The sequence below is a fragment of the Squalius cephalus genome (genome assembly GCF_949319135.1).
Source record: "Squalius cephalus genome assembly, chromosome: 11".
NCBI classification, from domain to species: domain Eukaryota; kingdom Metazoa; phylum Chordata; class Actinopteri; order Cypriniformes; family Leuciscidae; genus Squalius; species Squalius cephalus.
The window spans coordinates 6,782,089-6,803,130 of NC_137132.1; the positions used below are offsets into that span (position 1 = coordinate 6,782,089).

General features: G+C 39.7%; 1 protein-coding gene across 5 annotated transcripts in view; it reads left to right on the forward strand.

The window, feature by feature from the left end:
- LOC307167549 (NACHT, LRR and PYD domains-containing protein 3-like) overlaps positions 1-21,042 on the forward strand; it is a 31,079-nt gene that overhangs the window by 2,825 nt on the left and 7,212 nt on the right. For all 5 annotated transcript variants that reach the window (XM_079886734.1, XM_079886733.1, XM_079886735.1 and 2 more), the window contains 6 exons: positions 848-961; positions 1,251-1,364; positions 1,438-3,243; positions 5,314-5,484; positions 6,167-6,337; positions 17,119-17,289. In XM_079886734.1, coding sequence (XP_079742860.1) covers positions 848-961; positions 1,251-1,364; positions 1,438-3,243; positions 5,314-5,484; positions 6,167-6,337; positions 17,119-17,289 — 2,547 coding nt within the window. The remainder of the gene's footprint in view (positions 1-847; positions 962-1,250; positions 1,365-1,437; positions 3,244-5,313; positions 5,485-6,166; positions 6,338-17,118; positions 17,290-21,042) is intronic.

The window sequence follows — 21,042 nt, forward strand, 5'->3', positions numbered from 1 at the left end:
CTTCTAATATCCTCAGTTGTTGCGTATACCGAGCTACATCGAACACATTTGTAAATGACTTTCCTTGAACCCATTGTGCGAGTTCACTTTAATACCGCGTGCTTTATATACATGTTGCTGCTGATTGGACTGCAGTTCTGACACACCCACCAAACAAGAGAAAACGTATCTCAAACCCCATTGCACACCGTTTCCAGGAAACATGACGTTCAACCCGGAAACCGTAGCAAAACGTTGCGCACCGTTTTGAACTTGAACGTGCCCCAGGTGAAAAGAGGTGGGTGGGGTTAGACAATAGACAGGAGAGCACATGACACAAGGAAACATGACAAGCCATGTGCTCACACCAAACATGACAAAAACACAAGCACAAAACGAGACATGAACACACAGCTAATGAAAACTCATAAGCCAAGTGTTCACACAAAACATGACAACATGAAAGCACACAGCTAATGTAAAACACAAGCTGTGTGCTACACAACACGAGACAAAACATGACATGAAAGCACGCGGCCGATAAAAACATGGCTCGAGCACGCTCGTAACCGTGCACTCAGACAAAGACAAGACAGAGCTCTGTCACAAAACCAAGAATTGAACTAGACAGAAGTGACAGAACCCTGACAATATTCTACAAGATATAAACAATGTTCAAGAATATTTTAATGCATACAGTATAGTGTTGCTCATACAGAGAGACATCTGTGAAAGAACTCATTTCAATGCACAATTTTTGTAATAACAGTGTAAATTAAATAATCATAAAGAGTAATTGTTTTATTGATAAATGCATATGTAATATGTTGAAGATGGCAAATATGTTTAACTTTAAACTCTGTTAAAGTTCAGTTCATCAGAAGAGATCAGAACCAGAGCCCAGCTGTGTGTCTATGAGGAGTGACGCGTCTATGGATCTGCCAGTATATTTTAAGAGTGGAGATACACAACATGATCTCAGGTATTACATTTCTATAAAAATATGATTATAGTATGGCATTTTATATTATCAGAACATTATCAGTAATATATTCTACAAGATATAAGAAATTCAGTTTGGACATTGCTTACAGTTATTTTTATGTGTAGCTAATTTTTTAGTGTATGTTGTGTTACATAGAGACGTAAATGAGAGCACTTAGTTAAATTTTTTTTAATCAACATTGTGAAAATAAATTCTTTAAGAATAAATGAATATGTGATTTTTGAATACAGTAAATCAATGTATTAACTTCAATATTTTGTTATAGTTCAGTTCACCAGAAGAGATCAGAACCAGAGCCCAGCTGTGTGTCTATGAGGAGTGACGCGTCTATGGGTCGGCCAGTACATTTTAAGAGTGAAGATACACAGACTGATCTCAGGTATTACATTTCAACAAAATATATGATTAAAAAAATACATTGTGTTTAATGCTGTGGTATTTTAATTTTACAGTCATGAAGTCCTCAACAGGTTTAGATCAAATCTGATGAAGAGGTTTGAGTGTCTGTATGAGGGAACAGCACAGCAGGGAAACCCAACACTCCTGAATGAGATTTACACAGAGCTCTACATCACAGAGAGTGAGAGTGGAGAGATCAGTAATGAACATGAGGTGAGACAGATTGAGACACAATCCAGGAGAGCAGCAACAGAGGACACACCGATCAAATGCAGTGACATCTTTAGACCTTTACCTGGACAAGACAAACCCATCAGAACTGTGCTGACAAAGGGAGTCGCTGGCATTGGAAAAACAGTCTCTGTGCAGAAGTTCATCCTGGACTGGGCTGAAGAGAAAGAGAATCAGGACGTCCAGCTCATATTTCCTCTTCCTTTCAGAGAGATCAATCTGATGAAGGACGACAAAACACTCAGTCTTTCAGATCTTCTTCTTGTCTTTTTCCCTGAAACTAAAGAAATAGAAATATCCAAAGACAAATATAAAGTGTTGTTCATCTTTGATGGTCTGGACGAGTGTCGTCTGTCTCTGGATTTTCAGAGCGATGTGAGGTTGTGTGATGTAAGTGAATCAGCCTCAGTGGACATGCTGTTGACGAACCTCATTGTGGGGAATCTGCTTCCCTCGGCTCTCATCTGGATCACCTCCAGACCAGCAGCAGCCGATCTCGTCCCCTCTGAGTGTGTCCATCGAGTGACAGAGGTACGAGGCTTCAATGATCCACAGAAGGAGGAATACTTCAGGAAGAGAATCAGTGATCAGAGTCTGGCCAATACAATCTTCTCACACCTGAAGTCATCAAGGAGCCTCTACATCATGTGCCACATCCCAGTGTTCTGCTGGATCTCAGCCGCTGTTCTGGAGAAGATGTTGAGCGAAGCAGAGACTGGAGAGATTCCCAAGACTCTCACTCAGATGTACACACACTTCCTGATCCTTCAGACCAACATCAAACATGAGAAGGACTATGAGAAGAACATGACAGATGAAGACATGATCCTCAAACTGGGGAAACTGGCTTTTCAGCAGCTTGTGAAAGGCAATGTGATCTTCTATGAGGAAGACCTGAGAGAGTGTGGCATTGATGTGACACAAGCATCAGTTTACTCAGGATTGTGCACTCAGATCTTCAGAGAGGAGTTTGGCTGGTATCAGGGGAAAGTCTTCTGCTTTGTACATCTGAGCGTTCAGGAACATCTAGCGGCTCTATATGTGCATCTCGACTATACAATCAACAACACCAATGTGTTTAACCCAATCACCAAACAAAGTTTGCTGTCTGAAGTCATGGACTTGTTTCAGCTCATGTTTAAACATGTTTCATTATCTGCGCTGCATCAGAGAGCTGTGAATGAGGCTCTACAGAGTAAAAATGGACATCTGGATCTTTTCCTGCGGTTTCTTCTGGGTCTGTCAGTGGAGTCTCATCAGATTCTCCTACAAAGACTAATGAAACAGACAAGTAGATCTGACAGCAATGAGAAAACAGTTGAGTACATCAAGGAGAAGATCAGGACCATTGACTCTCCAGAGAAATCCATCAATCTGTTCCACTGTCTGAATGAACTGGGTGATCATTCACTAGTGGAGGAAATACAACAGTATCTGAAATCTGGAAGAATAAAGGAAGCCGAACTCTCTTCATCTCAGTGGTCAGCTGTAGTCTTTGTGTTGTTGACATCAGAGGAGAAGCTGGACAAGTTTGATATTAATGATTTTGTTGGAAGAGACAATACAACTGAAATACTAAAGGTTCTTCTGAAGCTTCTTCCTGTGATTAAAGAATCCAGATCAGTTCAGTAAGTATCAATCAGAACAATCAGTTCACTGTTAAAACATCAGGAAAATAAAAGTTCATAAATCTTCAGCACTGCAGATGTTGTCTAGAGTTCAGTGGTCTGTATTTGATGTGTTTCCTAAACCGTGACAACGTAAAATTCCTTCAGGCATTCAAACAAAGTCAGAAAATTTGTGTATGGATAATTTTTTTTTTAAATAATAATTTTTTCAACTAGGTTTACTAGTTGAATGTTCTTGTACGTAAAGGAGTCAAAAAATTAAAATAAATGATAAAAGAATTTAAGACCAAGCAAACAACTGGAGAAACAGCTGATTTATCAAGTATCTCAAAACTCCTAAAAACATTTGATGTATGGTTTACATAGCAGAGTTATACATTAAAATTTTTACAAATAGATGGACAATAAACATTTACTTGATGTTTAGCTTAAAATTAAACATTTTAACTTTACTGTGAAATTGACAATTAAGAATCAAATCACTGAGTATGTGAAATAAGTGATGGTTCTCTAGTAAATTTCATATTTAATGTGAAGCAATGACATAAGAATAGCAATGTACAATGAGACATTTAAGATTATTTACAAGTCATTACTTGTAATGACAAATAAATAATGTACAAATATTTGGAATATGATTTAAAGGAGAACTCCGGTCAATTTTAACATTGAGCTCATTTTTTTGTACATTTGGAGTGCTGTCAGTACAGAGAACAACGACAAGAATCGGTGTTGCCTACACCGTGTTATCCTCTTTTTAAAATTTGCACCCTGTTGACTTCAATGGGGCAAGTTTTAAACCTGCTTTTAGCCTCTTAACATCCTTGATGTGTCATTACAAGTGCACAGAAAATGTGAGTGATTCCTTCAGAGTGAACGCGTGTGAATCTGACTGCAGTAGATGTGAAAGATATTAATAAAAATTATGTTATTTCAGCCAGCGCACATACGTGTATTTACATCCTGTTTTTGGTCGAAGTCCATAGTAATCGATTGTCGAGTTCACGCGCGTGATCATAGGTAACTAAACAACAGTGGAGAACTCGACAATCGACTACTTTGGACTTCAACCGAAAACAGGAAATAAATACAGGTATGTGCGCTGGCCGAATTATTATCACTTTTATTCATATCTTTCACATCTACTGTAGTCAGATTCACCCGTGTTCACTCAGAAGGAATCACTCACATGGCTGTGCACTTGTAATGACACATCAATGATGTTAACACGGTGTAGGCAACACCAATTTTTGTCGTTGTTCTCTGTACTGACAGCACTCCAAATTTACAAAAAAATGAGCTCAATGTTAAAATTGACCGGAGTTCTCCTTTAAAAGATACTGTATATTGATATGAATTTTTATTTTTATTTATCTATTAATCTGTTGTGCGTATCTATTTTAACATGCCGTTCTGCAGTGTGTAATTGGCCATCAGTCCTCTCAACTGCAAGAAAAACAAAACTTTTATTCAGTGTATTATGTATAGCCTCGAAAGAGCGCTCCCTTTACAATCATTATAAAGCTGTCACTCATCTCAGTTCACAATCTCACAAAGTTCCATTCTAAACAATAAAGTTGTCTACATTACCTAAATAAAATCTGTCATTTTGTTAATGAGAGGATTTGTAAGCGTGAAGAACTCAGCACTGAACAAAAAAGAGATCAGCAAACATGTCTGTGATTGGCTACATTTCTTACCGCTGCAAAAACACGTTGTAAATAGAAACATTTGACCATGAACCTTGGATAATAATTTTACATTGTTAAATTATATTGGAATTGAAATTTGTTGGAAAGCTATTTGATAGTGTTTAAAATTATGCTATTTGATTTTCATCTCTCAGATAGATTGATAGATTGATAGAGATATATAGTGCAAATAAGAGCTTGTTTTCCTGATTGAATGATACTTAAATGTTTTATGATCATGTTTTGTGACATTTTATATCTCAATCTAATGATCCCTCAAACATATTAATTTGTGCTTTAAGTTTGAACTTTCTCTTTAATAATGGATTCACTGCTAAACTGATCTGATCTGAACTGTGTGTGTCATTGTTCTCTACAGGTTGAGTTATTGTGGCATCACAGATGAAGGTTTTACTGCTCTGACTTCAGCTCTGAGATCAAACCCTGAACACCTGAGAGAACTGGATCTGACTGGGAATAAAATAGGAAAATCAGTGAATCTGCTGTCTGATGTACTACAGAATCCTCACTGTAAACTGGAGAAATTAGAGTAAGATCATATTTGACTCTCACACACGAATCACAATGTAAAGTATATTTGAAGTGTTCAGCCTCTTTCTGCTGCTGTGAGTTCAGATTATTGAGCTGTAAATGATTGAACACATGAGCTGATCCTCAATAACATGAAACTGCAGGACTGAGAGTCACACTGAAATACACACTTTCACACACAATCAACATTTCAGTCTCTTGACTTTAAACAGACTCGAGCTCAACACAGTCAGAACGGAGAAATGAAGAACATGCTGGATTCATTCTTACTGTTAATTATGTTCATCTTTCTGCATTGACACTTTCTAAAGGATTGTTTTTAATTTTGTAAAATGAAAACACACAAACACTAATTGACACTCCATACATATTACATAGTACAGATCTAGTAAGTAACATTGTAAAACTAGCCTATGTTGTGAATGGTGTCATTTATTAAAGCAAATTTTGCACAAGACTGACTTTTAATATAGTGCAAATAAGAGATTATTTTTCCTGATTGAATGATACTTCAGATGTTTTATGATCATGTTTTGTGACATTTTGTATCTCAATCTAATGATCCCTCAAACATATTAATTTGTGCTTTAAGTTTGAACTTTCTCTTTAATAATGGATTCACTGCTAAACTGATCTGATCTGAACCGAGAGAGTGAAGTGTGTGTCATTGTTCTCTACAGGTTGAGGGATTGTGGCATCACAGATAAAGGTTTTGCTGCTCTGACTTCAGCTCTGAGATCAAACCCTGAACACCTGAGAGAACTGAATCTGTATGGGAATAAAATAGGAAAATCAGTGAATCTGCTTTCTGATGTACTACAGAATCCTCACTGTAAACTGGAGATACTGTGGTAAGATCATATTTGACTCTCACACATGAATCACAATGTAAAGTATATTTGAAGTGTTCAGCCTCTTTCTGCTGCTGTGAGTTCAGATTATTGAGCTGTAAATGATTAAACATGTTTTACATCATCAATAAATGACACGTTTGGTGATGTGAGCTGCGTTACACACGGGATTGAAATGGTCGCTACAAAGAAATCTCTAATGTTTATTTTGGTCATGGCTTGTCTTGAAAAACAAAGACAATTTGAGGTTGTCGTAGGAGAAGTCACACTGCAGGACTGAGAGTCAAATCTTCTGACACTTTATGTAGTGACCATCTTTCCGTGCAGGAAATACAGTAGACGCGTGTTCCATACAACTTGATTTATTTCTCTTGCAAACAAGTAAAGGAAATCAGAGACCCATTAAATCTGGATCAAAATCACAAGTCTTCAGAATCAAAAATATAAAAAATATCTCCCACAAAAAATATAAATAAAAAATAATCAGTAACTAATCAACTAGATCCAGGTAAAAGACAAATCAAATCGATGGGTCTTTCTATAATGCTGTTTTTTGTTATGCCCCCTCTTGTCTGGAAAGACATCTATAATACGTCCCATAAGCCATAAATTTCTCAGTGCCATATCTTCATTGATGAGTACTATATCCCCCGATTTAAGATTTTTCCTAACTTCATTCCACTTCTGTCTCTCTTGCAAAAGTGGAAGGTATTCTCTAGTCCGTCGCTTCCAAAAAAGGTTAGCAATATATTGTATCTGTCTCCACCTCCTTCTTGAATAGGTATCATTTCTTTCAAAGGTACCAGGGGGGAAAGAAACTTGACCTTTCAATTGCAAAAGATGGTTGGGAGTTAATGCCTCAGGATCTCTGGCATCTTCAGAAACTTATAGTTCGGTCGTTATGAATGGCCTCAATTTCACAAAGTTGCAAGTTGCAAGCCTTCATCATCTAGAGTTTGTTGTCTTGTGATTGAATATAAAGATTTCTTAATGAGACGAATGAGTCTTTCCCACGCACCGCCATGATGAGAGCCATACGGAGGATTAAATGTCCACTTGATTCCTTCGTCTAGCATCACATTCTGAATCTTGCTGATATTAAGATGAGCAAGCGCTCTTTTTAGCTCTCGTTCTGCTCCTACGAAACTTGTTCCATTGTCAGAGACTATTTCTTTGACTTGTCCTCTTCTACAGATAAAACGTTGTAGAGACTGAGATGCAAGAATCGGTATCCAGTGAATAAACAACTTCAAGATGTACGGCTCTAGATATAAGACAGGTAAAAAGAGCCCCATATCTCTTTGCTAGACTCCGTCCTCTTTTCACTTCTATGGGTCCATAATAGTCTAGGCCAGTGGTTCCCAAACCTGTCCTGGAGGACCCCCAACACTGCACGTTTTCTTTGTCTCCCTAATCAAACACACCTGATTCAACTCATCAGCTCATTAACCCATGTGATAATGAGCTGATGAGTTGAATCAGGTGTGTTTGATTAGGGAGACAAAGAAAACGTGCAGTGTTGGGGGTCCTCCAGGACAGGTTTGGGAACCACTGGTCTAGGCCAACGTGAGTGAAAGGAGGCAAATCATGTGTAATTCTTCTGTTGCATTGCAGAAGAATTCCATCGTCGGCACAGAAGACATTCACGAATGATCCGCCTTGCTGCTGAATTGGCCTTAATGATCCAGGATTTCCTTCTGAGAATAGATAACATTTGGTTCCTTCCACAATGACCTACCTTGGAGTGAATGTGATTCAAGAGTAGTTTTGACAGATAACAATCACTAGGGAGAATGGCAGGATGTATTATCTCATCAGGCATTGCAAGCTTGCTTAGTCTTCCTCTGACTCTTAAGACACCATCCTTGAAGATTGGGTCCAACTTGTAGATTATACTGCTCTCTTTAATATTGCTTCCTCTTTTTAGTGATGCAATTTCATCACAGAAAGAGTTCTGTTGAGTATGAATCACAAGTGCTTTCTCTGCATATTCAAGATCCTCTAGGGAGAGGGTTTGGGGACCAAGCTGTTTTTTGAAATTTGTCATTAGATAATCCGTCTGCTGCTTGTAATTAGGATCTTGTAAAGAGATTGATGACATGATTTCTTTTCTTTTTTTATTCAAACGTCTAAGAATAGACTTGAACTTCAAAATCCATGCTGCCATCTTTCTCAGGCGATCCGGGATCTCATTTCTCAGGATGAGAATCTCTTAATAAAATGAGTGAGTGGATTTTCATTCGGTGTAACAGCTGCAGTAAATGTGACAGCTGTTTTCTTGAGCTCTGGATTGTTATCTTCTAGAGTAGAAGGTTCATGGGGAAAATCTGGCCAGTTTGTTTCAGGCTTTCTAAGAAAATCTGGGCCTTTACACCATCGCTCTCTGTCGAGAAAAGAATGGACTGCCAGTCCTCATGATGCATCATCTGCAGGATTCAAAGTTATCTGCACATATTTCCATTGGGATTTTTGTGAGAGGTCTCGAATAATGCTTACTCGATTTGCTACATAGGTCTGCAACCTTCTGTTGTCATTACAAATATACTTGAGCACAGAAGTACTGTCCGTCCAAAAAACTGAATTTTGTACTGGTAACTCAAGTTCCTGTTTCAGCATTCTGTCAATACAAGCTGCTAAAACAGCAGCTGCAAGTTCCAACCTTGGAATGGTGATGGTCTTAAGAGGGGCAACTCTTGCCTTGCCTATTATCAGAGCTGTATGAGTTTGGCCTATCATGTTGGTGAGCCTAGGATAGCTAGTGGTGCCATAACCAACTTTACTGGCATCACAAAAATGATGCAGCTGGACTCTCGTAGGCTTCTCGAAATTGATCGGTTTAAGACACCTACCAATGTTGAAGTTTGATAACTTCTCAAGCTCATCCAGCAAATTCTTCCATTGATGTGCAAGACTTTCAGGGATTTCTTCATCCCACCCAAAATTCATTCGGCACAGTTCTTGAACAATTTTTTTAGCAAGAAGAGTTAAAGGTGCTAGAAACCCGAATGGGTCGTAGATCGAATTAACAATCGACAGAATGCTTCTTCTGCTGATCAACTGTTGCTTGTGGCTGATTCTAATGAAGAAAGTATCAGTTTTCACATCCCATTGGATGCCAAGTGCCCGATCCATGGGCAATTTATCCTTTTCAAGGTCTAAAGCCTTAATATCTTTTGCTCTGTCATCCTCTGGAATGGAAGAAAGAACAATATGACTATTGCTGACCCATTTTGTGAGTTTGAACCCGCCACTGGCACATGTAGCTTGAAGTTCATGTACTAAGTCCACAGCCTGTTCCTCATTTTGCACAGATTTGAGGCAGTCATCAAAGTAAAAGTTGTTCAGAATGGTGCTAAGAACTTCTGCCTCAGCCTTTCCTTCATTATCTTCAGCTGTCCTTCTGAGGGCAAAATTTGCGCAACTCTGCGACGAGACTGCCCCAAAAAGATGTACAGTCATCCGATATTCAGATAGCAAACCATTTATCTTTCCATCGGGCCACCATAGGAATCTCAGGAATTATGTATCCTCCTTTGGGACCTTGACCTGATGGAACATTCCCTCAATGTCTGCCATGACTGCTACAGCTTCCTATCGAAATCTGAGAAGTATACCCAAAAGGGTGTTGGTAAGATCTGGGCCTTGCAAAAGCTCTGAATTCAAAGAGGTGCTTCGAAAGGTGGAAGTACAATCAAAGACTACTCGTATCTTCCCTTTTCTCTTATGATACACCCCATGATGTGGGATATACCACATTCTTCCATCTCTTCTGTGAAGCTGCTCAACAGGTACCTTTTCAGCATATCCCTTTTCTAGGATATCTTCCATGAAGCCTTTGTAGTCTTTTAGAAATGACTCATCCCTTCTGAAATTTTTAAGGAGGTTAAGCGCTCTCTGCTCGGCTACTTCTCTATTATTTGGCATGTTGATATTATCTCTCCTAAATGGGAGTCGTAATTCATAATGACCACCCCCCACCTTAATATAATCATTTGCAATGGTCAAAAACTGCTTATCCTCATAGGAGAGTTCCTTCTTTTCGTTGTAGGCTTGTTCTGCAAAATCTTGATTGTATTGATTAATCAACAACTTCTCCAGTCTGTCCACATAAATCCTGTTGGAGGTGACATGCGATTGACGATATTTGCAGAGTGGCTGCTCAAAGGACCATTAATAAGCCATCCTAGGCATGTTTGGACTGCGTAAGGTCCATCTCCTTGGCTGTTAATAACTTTTAGAGGCTCCATTGCCTTAGGAACATTCACTCCTATTAAGAGGTCCACGTCAGCCTTAATGGACTTCAAATGAACATCATCCAGGTATGGCCACCTCCTAATGTCCTCTTCCTTTGGAATGTTTTCTTGACTTACAGGAAGCTTTGAGTGAACACCTTAGGTAACTCTATGAAGCAATTGCTATCATGACTGCTCACCTCCTGACCAGTCAGTCTGTAGGTTTTTATTGGTTTCTCGTGACCCATTGTTTTCAGTAGGATGTCAGTCTTCCTTCCACTTACACAAAGTTTTTCCATTAGCTTCTCCGTACAGAATGTTGCAGAGCTTCCGGGATCCAAAAAGGCATATGTACGAATCGCATGATTACCTCTAATTGCCTTGATTTTAACTGGTACTATTGCCAGCTTGCAGTCTGAGGTGCCGGCCCCTGTTTGATCAATTGATACCATAGCAATGGTGACGGAATTGCCCTTAACTTCCATAAGACCAGTGTTACCTTTGAGAGAATCATTTTGTGTTCTTGGAGATTCAGTACACATCTTAGATGTATTCTCTTCAAAGAGCAAAATTGTAGGATTTTTCCTTTTACAGATATGACAAGTGAGATGTCTTTTGCATGTTTTGCTCATGTGCCCTTTGGTAAAACATACAAAACAGAATCCATTGGTTTTAAGGAATTCAACCTTTTGTTTATGAGGCTTTCTAGCCATCAGATGACAAACTTCCATTGCATGGATCCCTGAACAAAATAGGCAGGCAAAATTGCTAGCGTTGTTAGCGTAGCTATTTCCAATGTCTTGTTTGTCCTTGTTAGCTGTAACGTTACCTTGCAGTTTAGTATTAACCAGTGAAACTGCAGTAACAAAACTCCTTTTACTGCTGGATTTGAATGGCTGCATGACCCGTTTAACTTTCATATTTGATGCAGTATTATGAATATCTCTGAAAACAGGATCTTGCAGAATTCTGGCTTGCTTCTCAATAAACATCACTAGGTTATGAAACCTAGGCCTTTGTTTAGTTTGTTCTCATATGTCATATGCTGACGATCTCCAATTCTCCCTCAACTTATAAGGAAGCTTTGAAACAATCATCTTCAAGTTGGAAGGCAAGTCCAATTCTGAAGTATTGGAAAGATCCTGTGCTGCACTGCAGCAGCCTCGCAAAAAACAGAGCATAATTCTTTCTCATCATCTTGTGGAATGCTATTCCAATTAAGTGCTTTCTCTGTATGCACTAATAATTTTGAATTCATCTCCAAAATAGCATTCAAGAAGCCACATTGCCTCCTTATACCCTTTGTCAGCAGTCATATGGAGACAGCTTTGAACCAAGTCTTTTGGTTTTCCTGTTGTATATTGCTCTAAAAAGTACAGTCGATCTTGATTACTGCTGGTCTTATCCTCAATATTATATTTGAAGGCTCGCATGAATAATTTATATTTTAAAGGATCGCCATCAAACACTGGTATCTCCTTTTTAGTAGGGGTGTAAATCGGAGCCTTCATAACGATTCGATACGATACCGATTTCTTAAGCCAATGATTCGATTATTTTCGAAACTTCAGAATTCCTTGTGATACGATTCGATACGATTCAATACTAGATATTTTTACATGATATCTATTAAGTTTCAAATAAATCAACAAAAATAATTTTGTTTAAAATAAAATTGCCTTTTATTGAGAATACAGAATACAATTGCATGTCACAAAGAAATTGTTTTTCCACCTCCACGAATGAGACGAGTGTTGTTCATTATGTCGCCTTGTTGAGGTAAATTGTAGTTTTCCTTGCTTTACCCCAGTCTTAAAGTAAAAAAGATGACTGTGAAAAATAGTAGAATTAAATTAAATACATTTATGGTGAGATTATTAAACACATTTATGGTGAATTTACTACATTTTTCATGTCAATCTGTGTTCATTTTGACCACGAAACATGCGCTGTCACTTTAATTCAGTGCGTGCAGCACAGCAGAAATAGACTCGGTGCGGAAACGATCGCTGCACTGCTGTATACGCACCGCTCCTGGAACGGATAAACGGACCGCAACCACGTGCAGTGTGAAAGCTCTAACCTGTTAACATGGGTACGGAAAAAAATATGCACCGCATACGCACTGCAAATGGAGTATGTGTGAAACGGGAGTTACAATAAAGTGCAATCAGACAAACGACAACATCTCTTACCACTGCTCCATCTGTTTTCCTGAAGCCAAAATACTTCCACATCCATGACTTGACGCTGACTGGACTGTGTAACATTTCACTTTCATTGCCAGCTCGATCTGACGGTTCCATCGAAAGTCAGACTCAACAGTGTGTGTGAACATAGACTGTGAAACGTAAGTAACGCATGTGAAGTAGAAGACAATAATGAGATTAGCGCCACCCGCAGCTTAGTAGGTTGTTGTACACTTTTGTTGGAGCGGATGCTGTAAATAGACAGGCGGCAAAATAAACACATTAATCGATACTCGTGCGGACACATCGATGCATCGAATAGTCGGCTGTATAATCGATGCATCGATACGAATCGATTAATATTTACACCCCTACTATTTAGGGAGACCTGCTTGCCTTTGCTGATTCACCAGAAGGTCTGCAAGATCGCATTGCCTTTTCATACTGTTTGTAATATCAACATTGTCTGCAGAATGATGGCTAGCAGAACATTGACTAGCTGCATGTTGACTGCTGGAGACAATAGGAACAGTACTTTGATGAATATTTGCTGAAAACTGAACAGCTGATGGTTGCTGAATCAGATGTGCATTGTCTTGGTCTTCCCAAGGTTTATATACAAACTTTTGTAAAGGCGTTTTGGGTACGGCTCCCAAGTCTTTGAAATGGAGTGGTGATAATGTTATTTCTGCTCCATTGAGGTCGGAAGATTTTGCTGCCTAATGTTGTTTGAAATAATTATTCATTCCATTTCCAGGCTTGAAAGTTTCACAAGGGGTATGCAAGGAATTTACATCGGACTGTGTCTCGTGTAGCTCGAAGACCTTTTCCGCAGCTACCTTTACATGTGTAGATGAAATTTTAGAAGTATTGGAGGGCACTCTTGAACCTCTACCTTTTGAAGCTCTTGAGCTCACTGAACTCCTTGATACATTTGAAATACTGTAATTTTGTTGTTCACTTGTTTGTGGATCGTAATGAGCATTCATCCATATATCAACCTCATGCAAGAAATCATTAAATGTGACCATCTTTGGTTCATACCAGTCTACCCGTTCCATTTCTTTCACATCCTCTTGTAACAGGTTTTGTACATATTCATGCGCATTTTTAAAATCATTGAGAGCCCTTTTAAATTTCTCCAAACCTTCCTTCACAGTTTCAACATTTTCATTAGTATCAATAAGAGCTCTTATATCGTTCATTTTGCGAGTGCATGACCCAAGATTCCCTCTGCGCGATGCGCTTAATGATTTCAAATTGTGAATGTCCATACCGGCATTTTCAAATTCATCAGCCATTTTCAAATTTAAAAACTTAGTTCAGCCAGTTCGTAGCAATTTACTCAATTTCGTTTTAAATTTTCATTCCTCGTATTCGCTTGCCTATATTCATCAACCCTTTGTACCTTCATTCCTTGAGATCGAACCGCAATGATCCGCAACCGGCACGTAACTCACACACGCTGTTCGAGGATTGCGCAATGCCAACATCCTCCGTGTGTAGCACGGCGTCCTCAGCAAAGTCTGTGTCTTCGTGTACACATAATCCAGGGAGTTTTGAGACTTATGTAGTGACCATCTTTCCGTGGAGGAAATACAGTAGACGCGTGTTCCATAAACTTGATTTATTTCTCTTGGAAACAAGTAAAGGAAATCAGAGACCCATTAAATCTCCCGCACGGTCTCAAAACTGTGTCCCTTTTCCCCGTTGGCCACACCCTCACCTGACTACCATCTAACTAAAACACTCTGATATCATAGGTACAGCCCACCTCATTACATTATTAAAGGAAAACAGAAACTAACATAAATGCATATAAATTCATTAACAGCATATCAACAAAATTATTCACAGGCTCCTACACTGTCAGAATCTCGTCTGAGGTAAAATTAGATCTCAACGGTCATTAATCATTTGTTGGTGATCATATCAAATAGGGCTGCACAATTAATCGCAATTAATATGAAATAAATTTTGCTTATCGCTATTATGAAATCACAAAAGCTGCGATTATTTATTATGTGCAGCTTGTCAGTGACGTACGGCTCTGATCAGTAGTAAACGCTGCTCCACCTGAAAGTACTGCGAGTCGCTTTTAATGTGCATTTGAAAAAGCAACACACATCAAACATCTTTCCAAACATGAGAAGCATTTATGAACCTCTTGTCCAACAAAAGACAACATTTAATAAATCAAAGCGTTTCAATCTTCTGGTTATTCAGCTACAGATAATGTGATGGCCATAGGGATTTCCTGGAATGATGCGTGTTATCGTACTTCTGCGGCGGGGTGTACTTAGCGTATATGTATGTGTGTGTGTGTGTGTGAGACACCCTCTGGCTTTCAGATCGAGCAGCATTTACTACCGATCACAGAGCCGTACTTCACTGACAAACTGCGCATAAAATAATTACAGCCTTTACCAGATCGCGTGCGGTTTAATTTTGTTCAGTTGTTCAGTCGTGCAGCCCTAATAAAAACTAACGACCAAACACTTCAGGTTTTGGCCTAAGATCAGAGGAAAATTTAGGATTTGCTAAATTTGTCTCAGACGGCCAAATCGTGGCCAAAATTCACACAGTGTACAGTCGGCTTAACAGTAAAACTAACCTATGTTGTGAAAAGTGTTATTTATTAAAGCAGTTTTTGCATAAAAGACTCAGTTTTATTATAGTGCAAATAAGAGATTATTCTGTATACTCACAATAAAAATAAAGTGTTTTGCTTTTTGCCAAATAAAGAAAAATTAACATGATGCGATTTCTGCCTTCTCTCTGTCAGTAAACTCCCATTTGAAACGCGTTCGAAAATGATCTATAACTCCGCGAAAATTCAGTCAAACAGGCAAACAGACCCACGGGCATAAAGCTTGAGATCGCATCTTTTAAATGAAGTAATTTATATAAAAAACAAATATTCTCAGCTTCTGTAATCTGTATAAAAAGAGAGCGACTCCTGTCGAGCTCATTACGAGCTAATTCACAGTAATGTGACCACTCCCCGGGGAGTGCGTGCTATTCAAACGCAAATTCTGAGAACTATTTCAGAGCTGTGAAACGCCCACATCAGCTGTAAACAAAGCGCGTCGCGACTCCTCGCGGGTGAGACATTATAGCCTACCTTATGGAGAAAAGATTCCTCAGAACAGTGCTGATGAGGAGCAATATCTCCTGATATGAGGAGCAGATCCCGCTGAGGAGTGAGGTAGGCTGTTTTCTTTTCTCACGTGTGGAATAACGTTATGGAATAACGTTAGTGTAGGCCTATGTAAACCGCAAAAAGATGAATCGCATTTCTATAATATGACTCGCCTTTCTGTGAGATGAATGAAGGGGACATATTTGAAGACTGTTTAGCCTAAATATGAATCGCGCGTCTGTGTGTGAAAGAATAAACTGCTTTGCTATAGCCTACTGAGATGAGTAAAAATCGACTGGAATATGTTGAAATAAAATGTATTCGTATAAGCAACGTATTAAACTGCAAAAAAAATACTATTTTTGTCAAAAATAAATTCATAGACTAAGATGTTAGATGTTCCAATGTTGGCTATATTCAAACTAATGAATACATATGATAAAATGTAGGCCTATAATCTTTTTTTTTTTTTTTTTTTTTTTACAAAGAAAGAGTACACTTGAAATATTGTTGAAATTGTAATTATTGTTGTAATTGTAACATTTTTAATAAAATAGCAAAACATATTTACAAGAGAGATGTAAGCGAAATCTTAAATGGTCAATATAAGTCTTCTAAATACATCTTTTGTCCTTGCATTGTGGCTCAGTCAGTTTCACACCTGAGTGAATGGCTCATCATTATGCAGAGTGGGTGGGACATTATAATCTAAGGTGTAAACTGCTCCTCCCCCTCGCATATTGGCTTTCCAAGCAAAACCTGTTTTACAACATTTAAATCAATGTATTTTTTTTTGTGAACGATAAAGCAAGACTATTTTTACATCATTTTGAAGCTAGAACTCAAAGGGACAACATCCATTAGTCAAAAGTCTTGTGGACACATATTTAATATGTGTTTTGTGGTCTTAATTCAGCAACTTTCATTTTCATTTTTTCCAATAACCACGCATAAACATTATTCTCTTAAAAATACAAACATCTACATACACGTTGCTCGCATATTATGGTAGCCCTGTTTGTGCTATATAGAGTGAATTTACACCTTTGCCATTAACATGTTTATAAATTACTGAAAAAAGCACAAATGTCAAGGCATGTCAGAACATCTCAAGGACCCCAAAAACAGCTTGGTCCCCAGAGGGTTAATAATGGATTCACAGCTAAACTGATCTGATCTGAACTGAGAGAGTGAAGTGTGTGTCATTGTTCTCTACAGGTTGAGTTATTGTGGCGTCACAGATGAAGGTTTTGCTGCTCTGACTTCAGCTCTGAGATCAAACCCTGAACACCTGAGAGAACTGAATCTGTCTGGGAATGAAATAGGAAAATCATTGAATCTGCTGTCTGATGTACTACAGAATCCTCACTGTAAACTGGAGAAACTGTGGTAAGATCATATTTGACTCTCACACATGAATCACAATGTAAAGTATATTTGAAGTGTTCAGCCTCTTTCTGCTGCTGTGAGTTCAGATTATTGAGCTGTAAATGATTGAACACATGAGCTGATCCTCAATAACATGAAACTGCAGGACTGAGAGTCACACTGAAATACACACTTTCACACACAATCAACATTTCAGTCTCTTGACTTTAAGCAGACTCGAGCTCGAAACACTCCATGCATATTACATAGTAAAGATCTTAGTAACAGTAAAACTAACCTACAGTGGGGAGAACAAGTATTTGATACACTGCCGATTTTGCAGGTTTTCCTACTTACAAAGCATGTAGAGGTCTGTAATTTTATCATAGGTACTCTTCAACTGTGAGAGACGGAATCTAAAACAAATTCCAGAAAATTACATTGTATGATTTTTAAATAATTAATTTGCATTTTATTGCATGACATAAGTATTTGATCACCTTCCAACCAGTAAGAATTCCGGCTCTCACAGACCTGTTAGTTTTTCTTTAAGAAGCCCTCCTGTTCTCCACTCATAACCTGTATTAACTGCACCGGTTTGAACTCGTTACCTGTATAAAAGACACCTGTCCTCAAACAAACAGACTCCAACCTCTCCACAATGGCCAAGACCAGAGAGCTGTGTAAGGACATCAGGGATAAAATTGTAGACCTGCACAAGCTTGGTGAGAAGGCAACAACTGTTGGCGCAATTATTAGAAAATGGAAGAAGTTCAAGATGACGATCAATCTCCCTCAGTCTGGGGCACCATGCAAGATCTCACCTCGTGGGGCATCAATGATCATAAGGAAGGTGAGGGATCAGCCCAGAACTACACGGCAGGACCTGGTCAATGACCTGAAGAGAGCTGGGACGACAGTCTCAAAGAAAACCATTAGTAACACACTACGCTGTCATGGATTAAAATCCTGCAGCAACCGCAAGGTCCCCCTGCTCAAGCCAGCACATATCCAGGCCCGTCTGAAGGAATGGGAGAAGGTCATGTGGTATGATGAGAAAAAAATAAAGCTTTTTGGTCTAAACTCCACTCGCCGTGTTTGGTGGAAAAAGAAGGATGAGTACAACCCCAAGAACACCATCCCAACCGTGAAGCATGGAGGTGGACACATCATTCTTTGGGGATGCTTTTCTGCAAAGGGGACAGGACGACTGCACCGTATTAGGGGAGGATGGATGGGGCCATGTATCGCGAGATCTTGGCCAACAACCTCCTTCCCTCAGAAAAAGCATTGAAGATGGGTCGTGGCTGGGTCTTCCAGCATGACAACGACCCGAAACAAACAGCCAGGGCAACTAAGGAGTGGCTCTGTAAGAAGCATCTCAAGGTTCTGGAGTGGCCTAGCCAGTCTCCAGACTTGAACCCAATAGAAAATCTTTGGAGGGAGCTGAAAGTCCGTATTGCCCAGCGACAGCCCCGACACCTGCAGGATCTGAAGAAGGTCTGTATGGAGGAGTGTGCCAAAATCCCTGCTGCAGTGTGTGCAAACCTGGTCAAGAACTACAGGAAACGTATGATCTCTGTAATTGCAAACAAAGGTTTCTGTAACAAATATTAAAGGGTAACTAAACCCCTGGTCAGAGCCTGACTCCACCCACTGGCAATATTTGAAAAATGCTAGAAAAGTGGGCAGACCCCAGCGGAGATACAGGGGACGAACCGTGAGCGGGGGGGGGGCGTGCACCTGAGAGTCCTGCTGTCAGACTGTCTAAAATGGAGAGTTTGCTCACAGGGTCGCAAGACGACGTAAATATGCATCTGATGAGTTTTATCGAGTTGATGTCAATAGCGCGCGCTTTCTATATGCATATTCATATTTTGCCGCTGCTATGTGAAAAAATCCAGCCTAACTTTAGCCTAACCATAAATTGTGATTAAAATATATATGATCACTCACATCAAGACGCCGCTGCGGTGGTGGAGTCCATGCAGGATCGAGGAGCAGCGTTTGGCACTGCGTCGCTGTTCAGCGCGATTCTGTGTGGAGAAGCCCATTTCCACCTCTATTGCGTTGGAAAAGCAATTCCGCGTAAAATGCAGGTTTTACACTCACGGTCTTCCAGGCCCAAGTGCATGCAAACACTGGCGCCTAATTTCCAAGTCTGCTGGAAAGCTATGCAGTCCAGCAGTGCTGTTGCACCCAGCAACACTACACCATAGACTGTACTACATCTACCACTGTACTAAATACAGATAAATCTACGCTAGCTCATCCAAGGGCGTGGTAGCTCGTACCAAGGGAGGGCGTGGTGAGCTGGAACCTGCCTACGTCACGCAGTACCGCTTACGTCACGCAGTACCGCAACATCCAATAGGAAAATTCGACTGCAGTAGCCACCGTTCAACCTGAAGAGGGCAGCACTCAGACGTTTTTACACCATATATTGTAGAATTAAAACACTTTATACACAAATGTCAAAAAAGTTACTCGAATCAATGAACAGCACTAATAAAGCCTCATTCTTACAGATCATTAACTAAAAAAAGTTGGTTTAGGGTTTAGTTACCCTTTAAGTTCTGCTTTTCTGATGTATCAAATACTTATGTAATGCAATAAAATGCTAATTACTTACTTAAAAATCATACAATGTGATTTTCTGGATTTTTGTTTTAGATTCCGTCACTCACAGATGAAGTGTACCTATGATAAAAATGACAGACTTCTACATGCTTTGTAAGTGGGAAAACCTGCAAAATCAGCAGTTTATTAAATACTTGTTCTCCCCACTGTATGTTGTGAATAGTCTCATTTATTAAAGCAGATTTTGCACAAGATCTTTCCGGAACGAGAATCATGCGATCATGCGTCACGTCTGAACGCGTTGTTGTCTTTTGGAGCTCTATCGATTTGATTTATAATTCTTGATTTTCTCTTTAAACTCACTTACAACGAATATTTTCTACTTTTCCTCACTTGAGAAGCACTACTGCTCAAACCTCATAGTTACAACGCGGACTGTTGAGCAGACGCGTCTCAAGCCTATTAGTGATCCAACGCTGGATACTCTTATAGGTTACGTCCGTTGATCACGGCTGAACCCGTCTTCTCCACACTCATTTACAAACAAACATGGCGAATATATCTCTACCTTTTGGTGCAGGTGAGGACACATTTGAGCTGCACGCATTGCAGTCTGAGCTGGAAGCTGTTGAGAAACAAATCCACGACCTTTTAGTGAGACAAGCCGAGCTGATAGACCGGCGGTTAGCTCTTGAAACATCACGCGCCGATGCACACAAATCAGTGATTAACGTTACTAACCCGCTGACTTCGACCTCGTCTACTCCGTGAGTTACTCAGTATCGGTCCCGAGCGCCGAGGTCGCGATCAGCCATGGATGCCTGGAAGCCTCCACGAAGCCTGGATGGTTCCGCAGCGGAAGACGCGAGTCAGGTCTAGACCAAGACTCTCTCCGACCCTCCCGGTTTTCGAGTTATCCACACAAAACCGCTTCTCCTCTCTACGCGAAACAGAACGCGATGCTATGATCATCGGCGATTCCATCGTTCGGCACGTACACGCTACGTAAGGTAAAAGTAAGGTGCACAGTCACTGCTTTCCTGGTGCTCATGTTTCTGAAATCGCTGCTCGCGTTCCCGAGATTCTGAACGGTGACGAGCACGTCGGAACTGTGGTCCTGCACGCGGGAGTGAACGACATCAGGCTGCGCCAGACGGAGGTTCTGAAGAAAGACTTCAGGAATCTGATCGATAC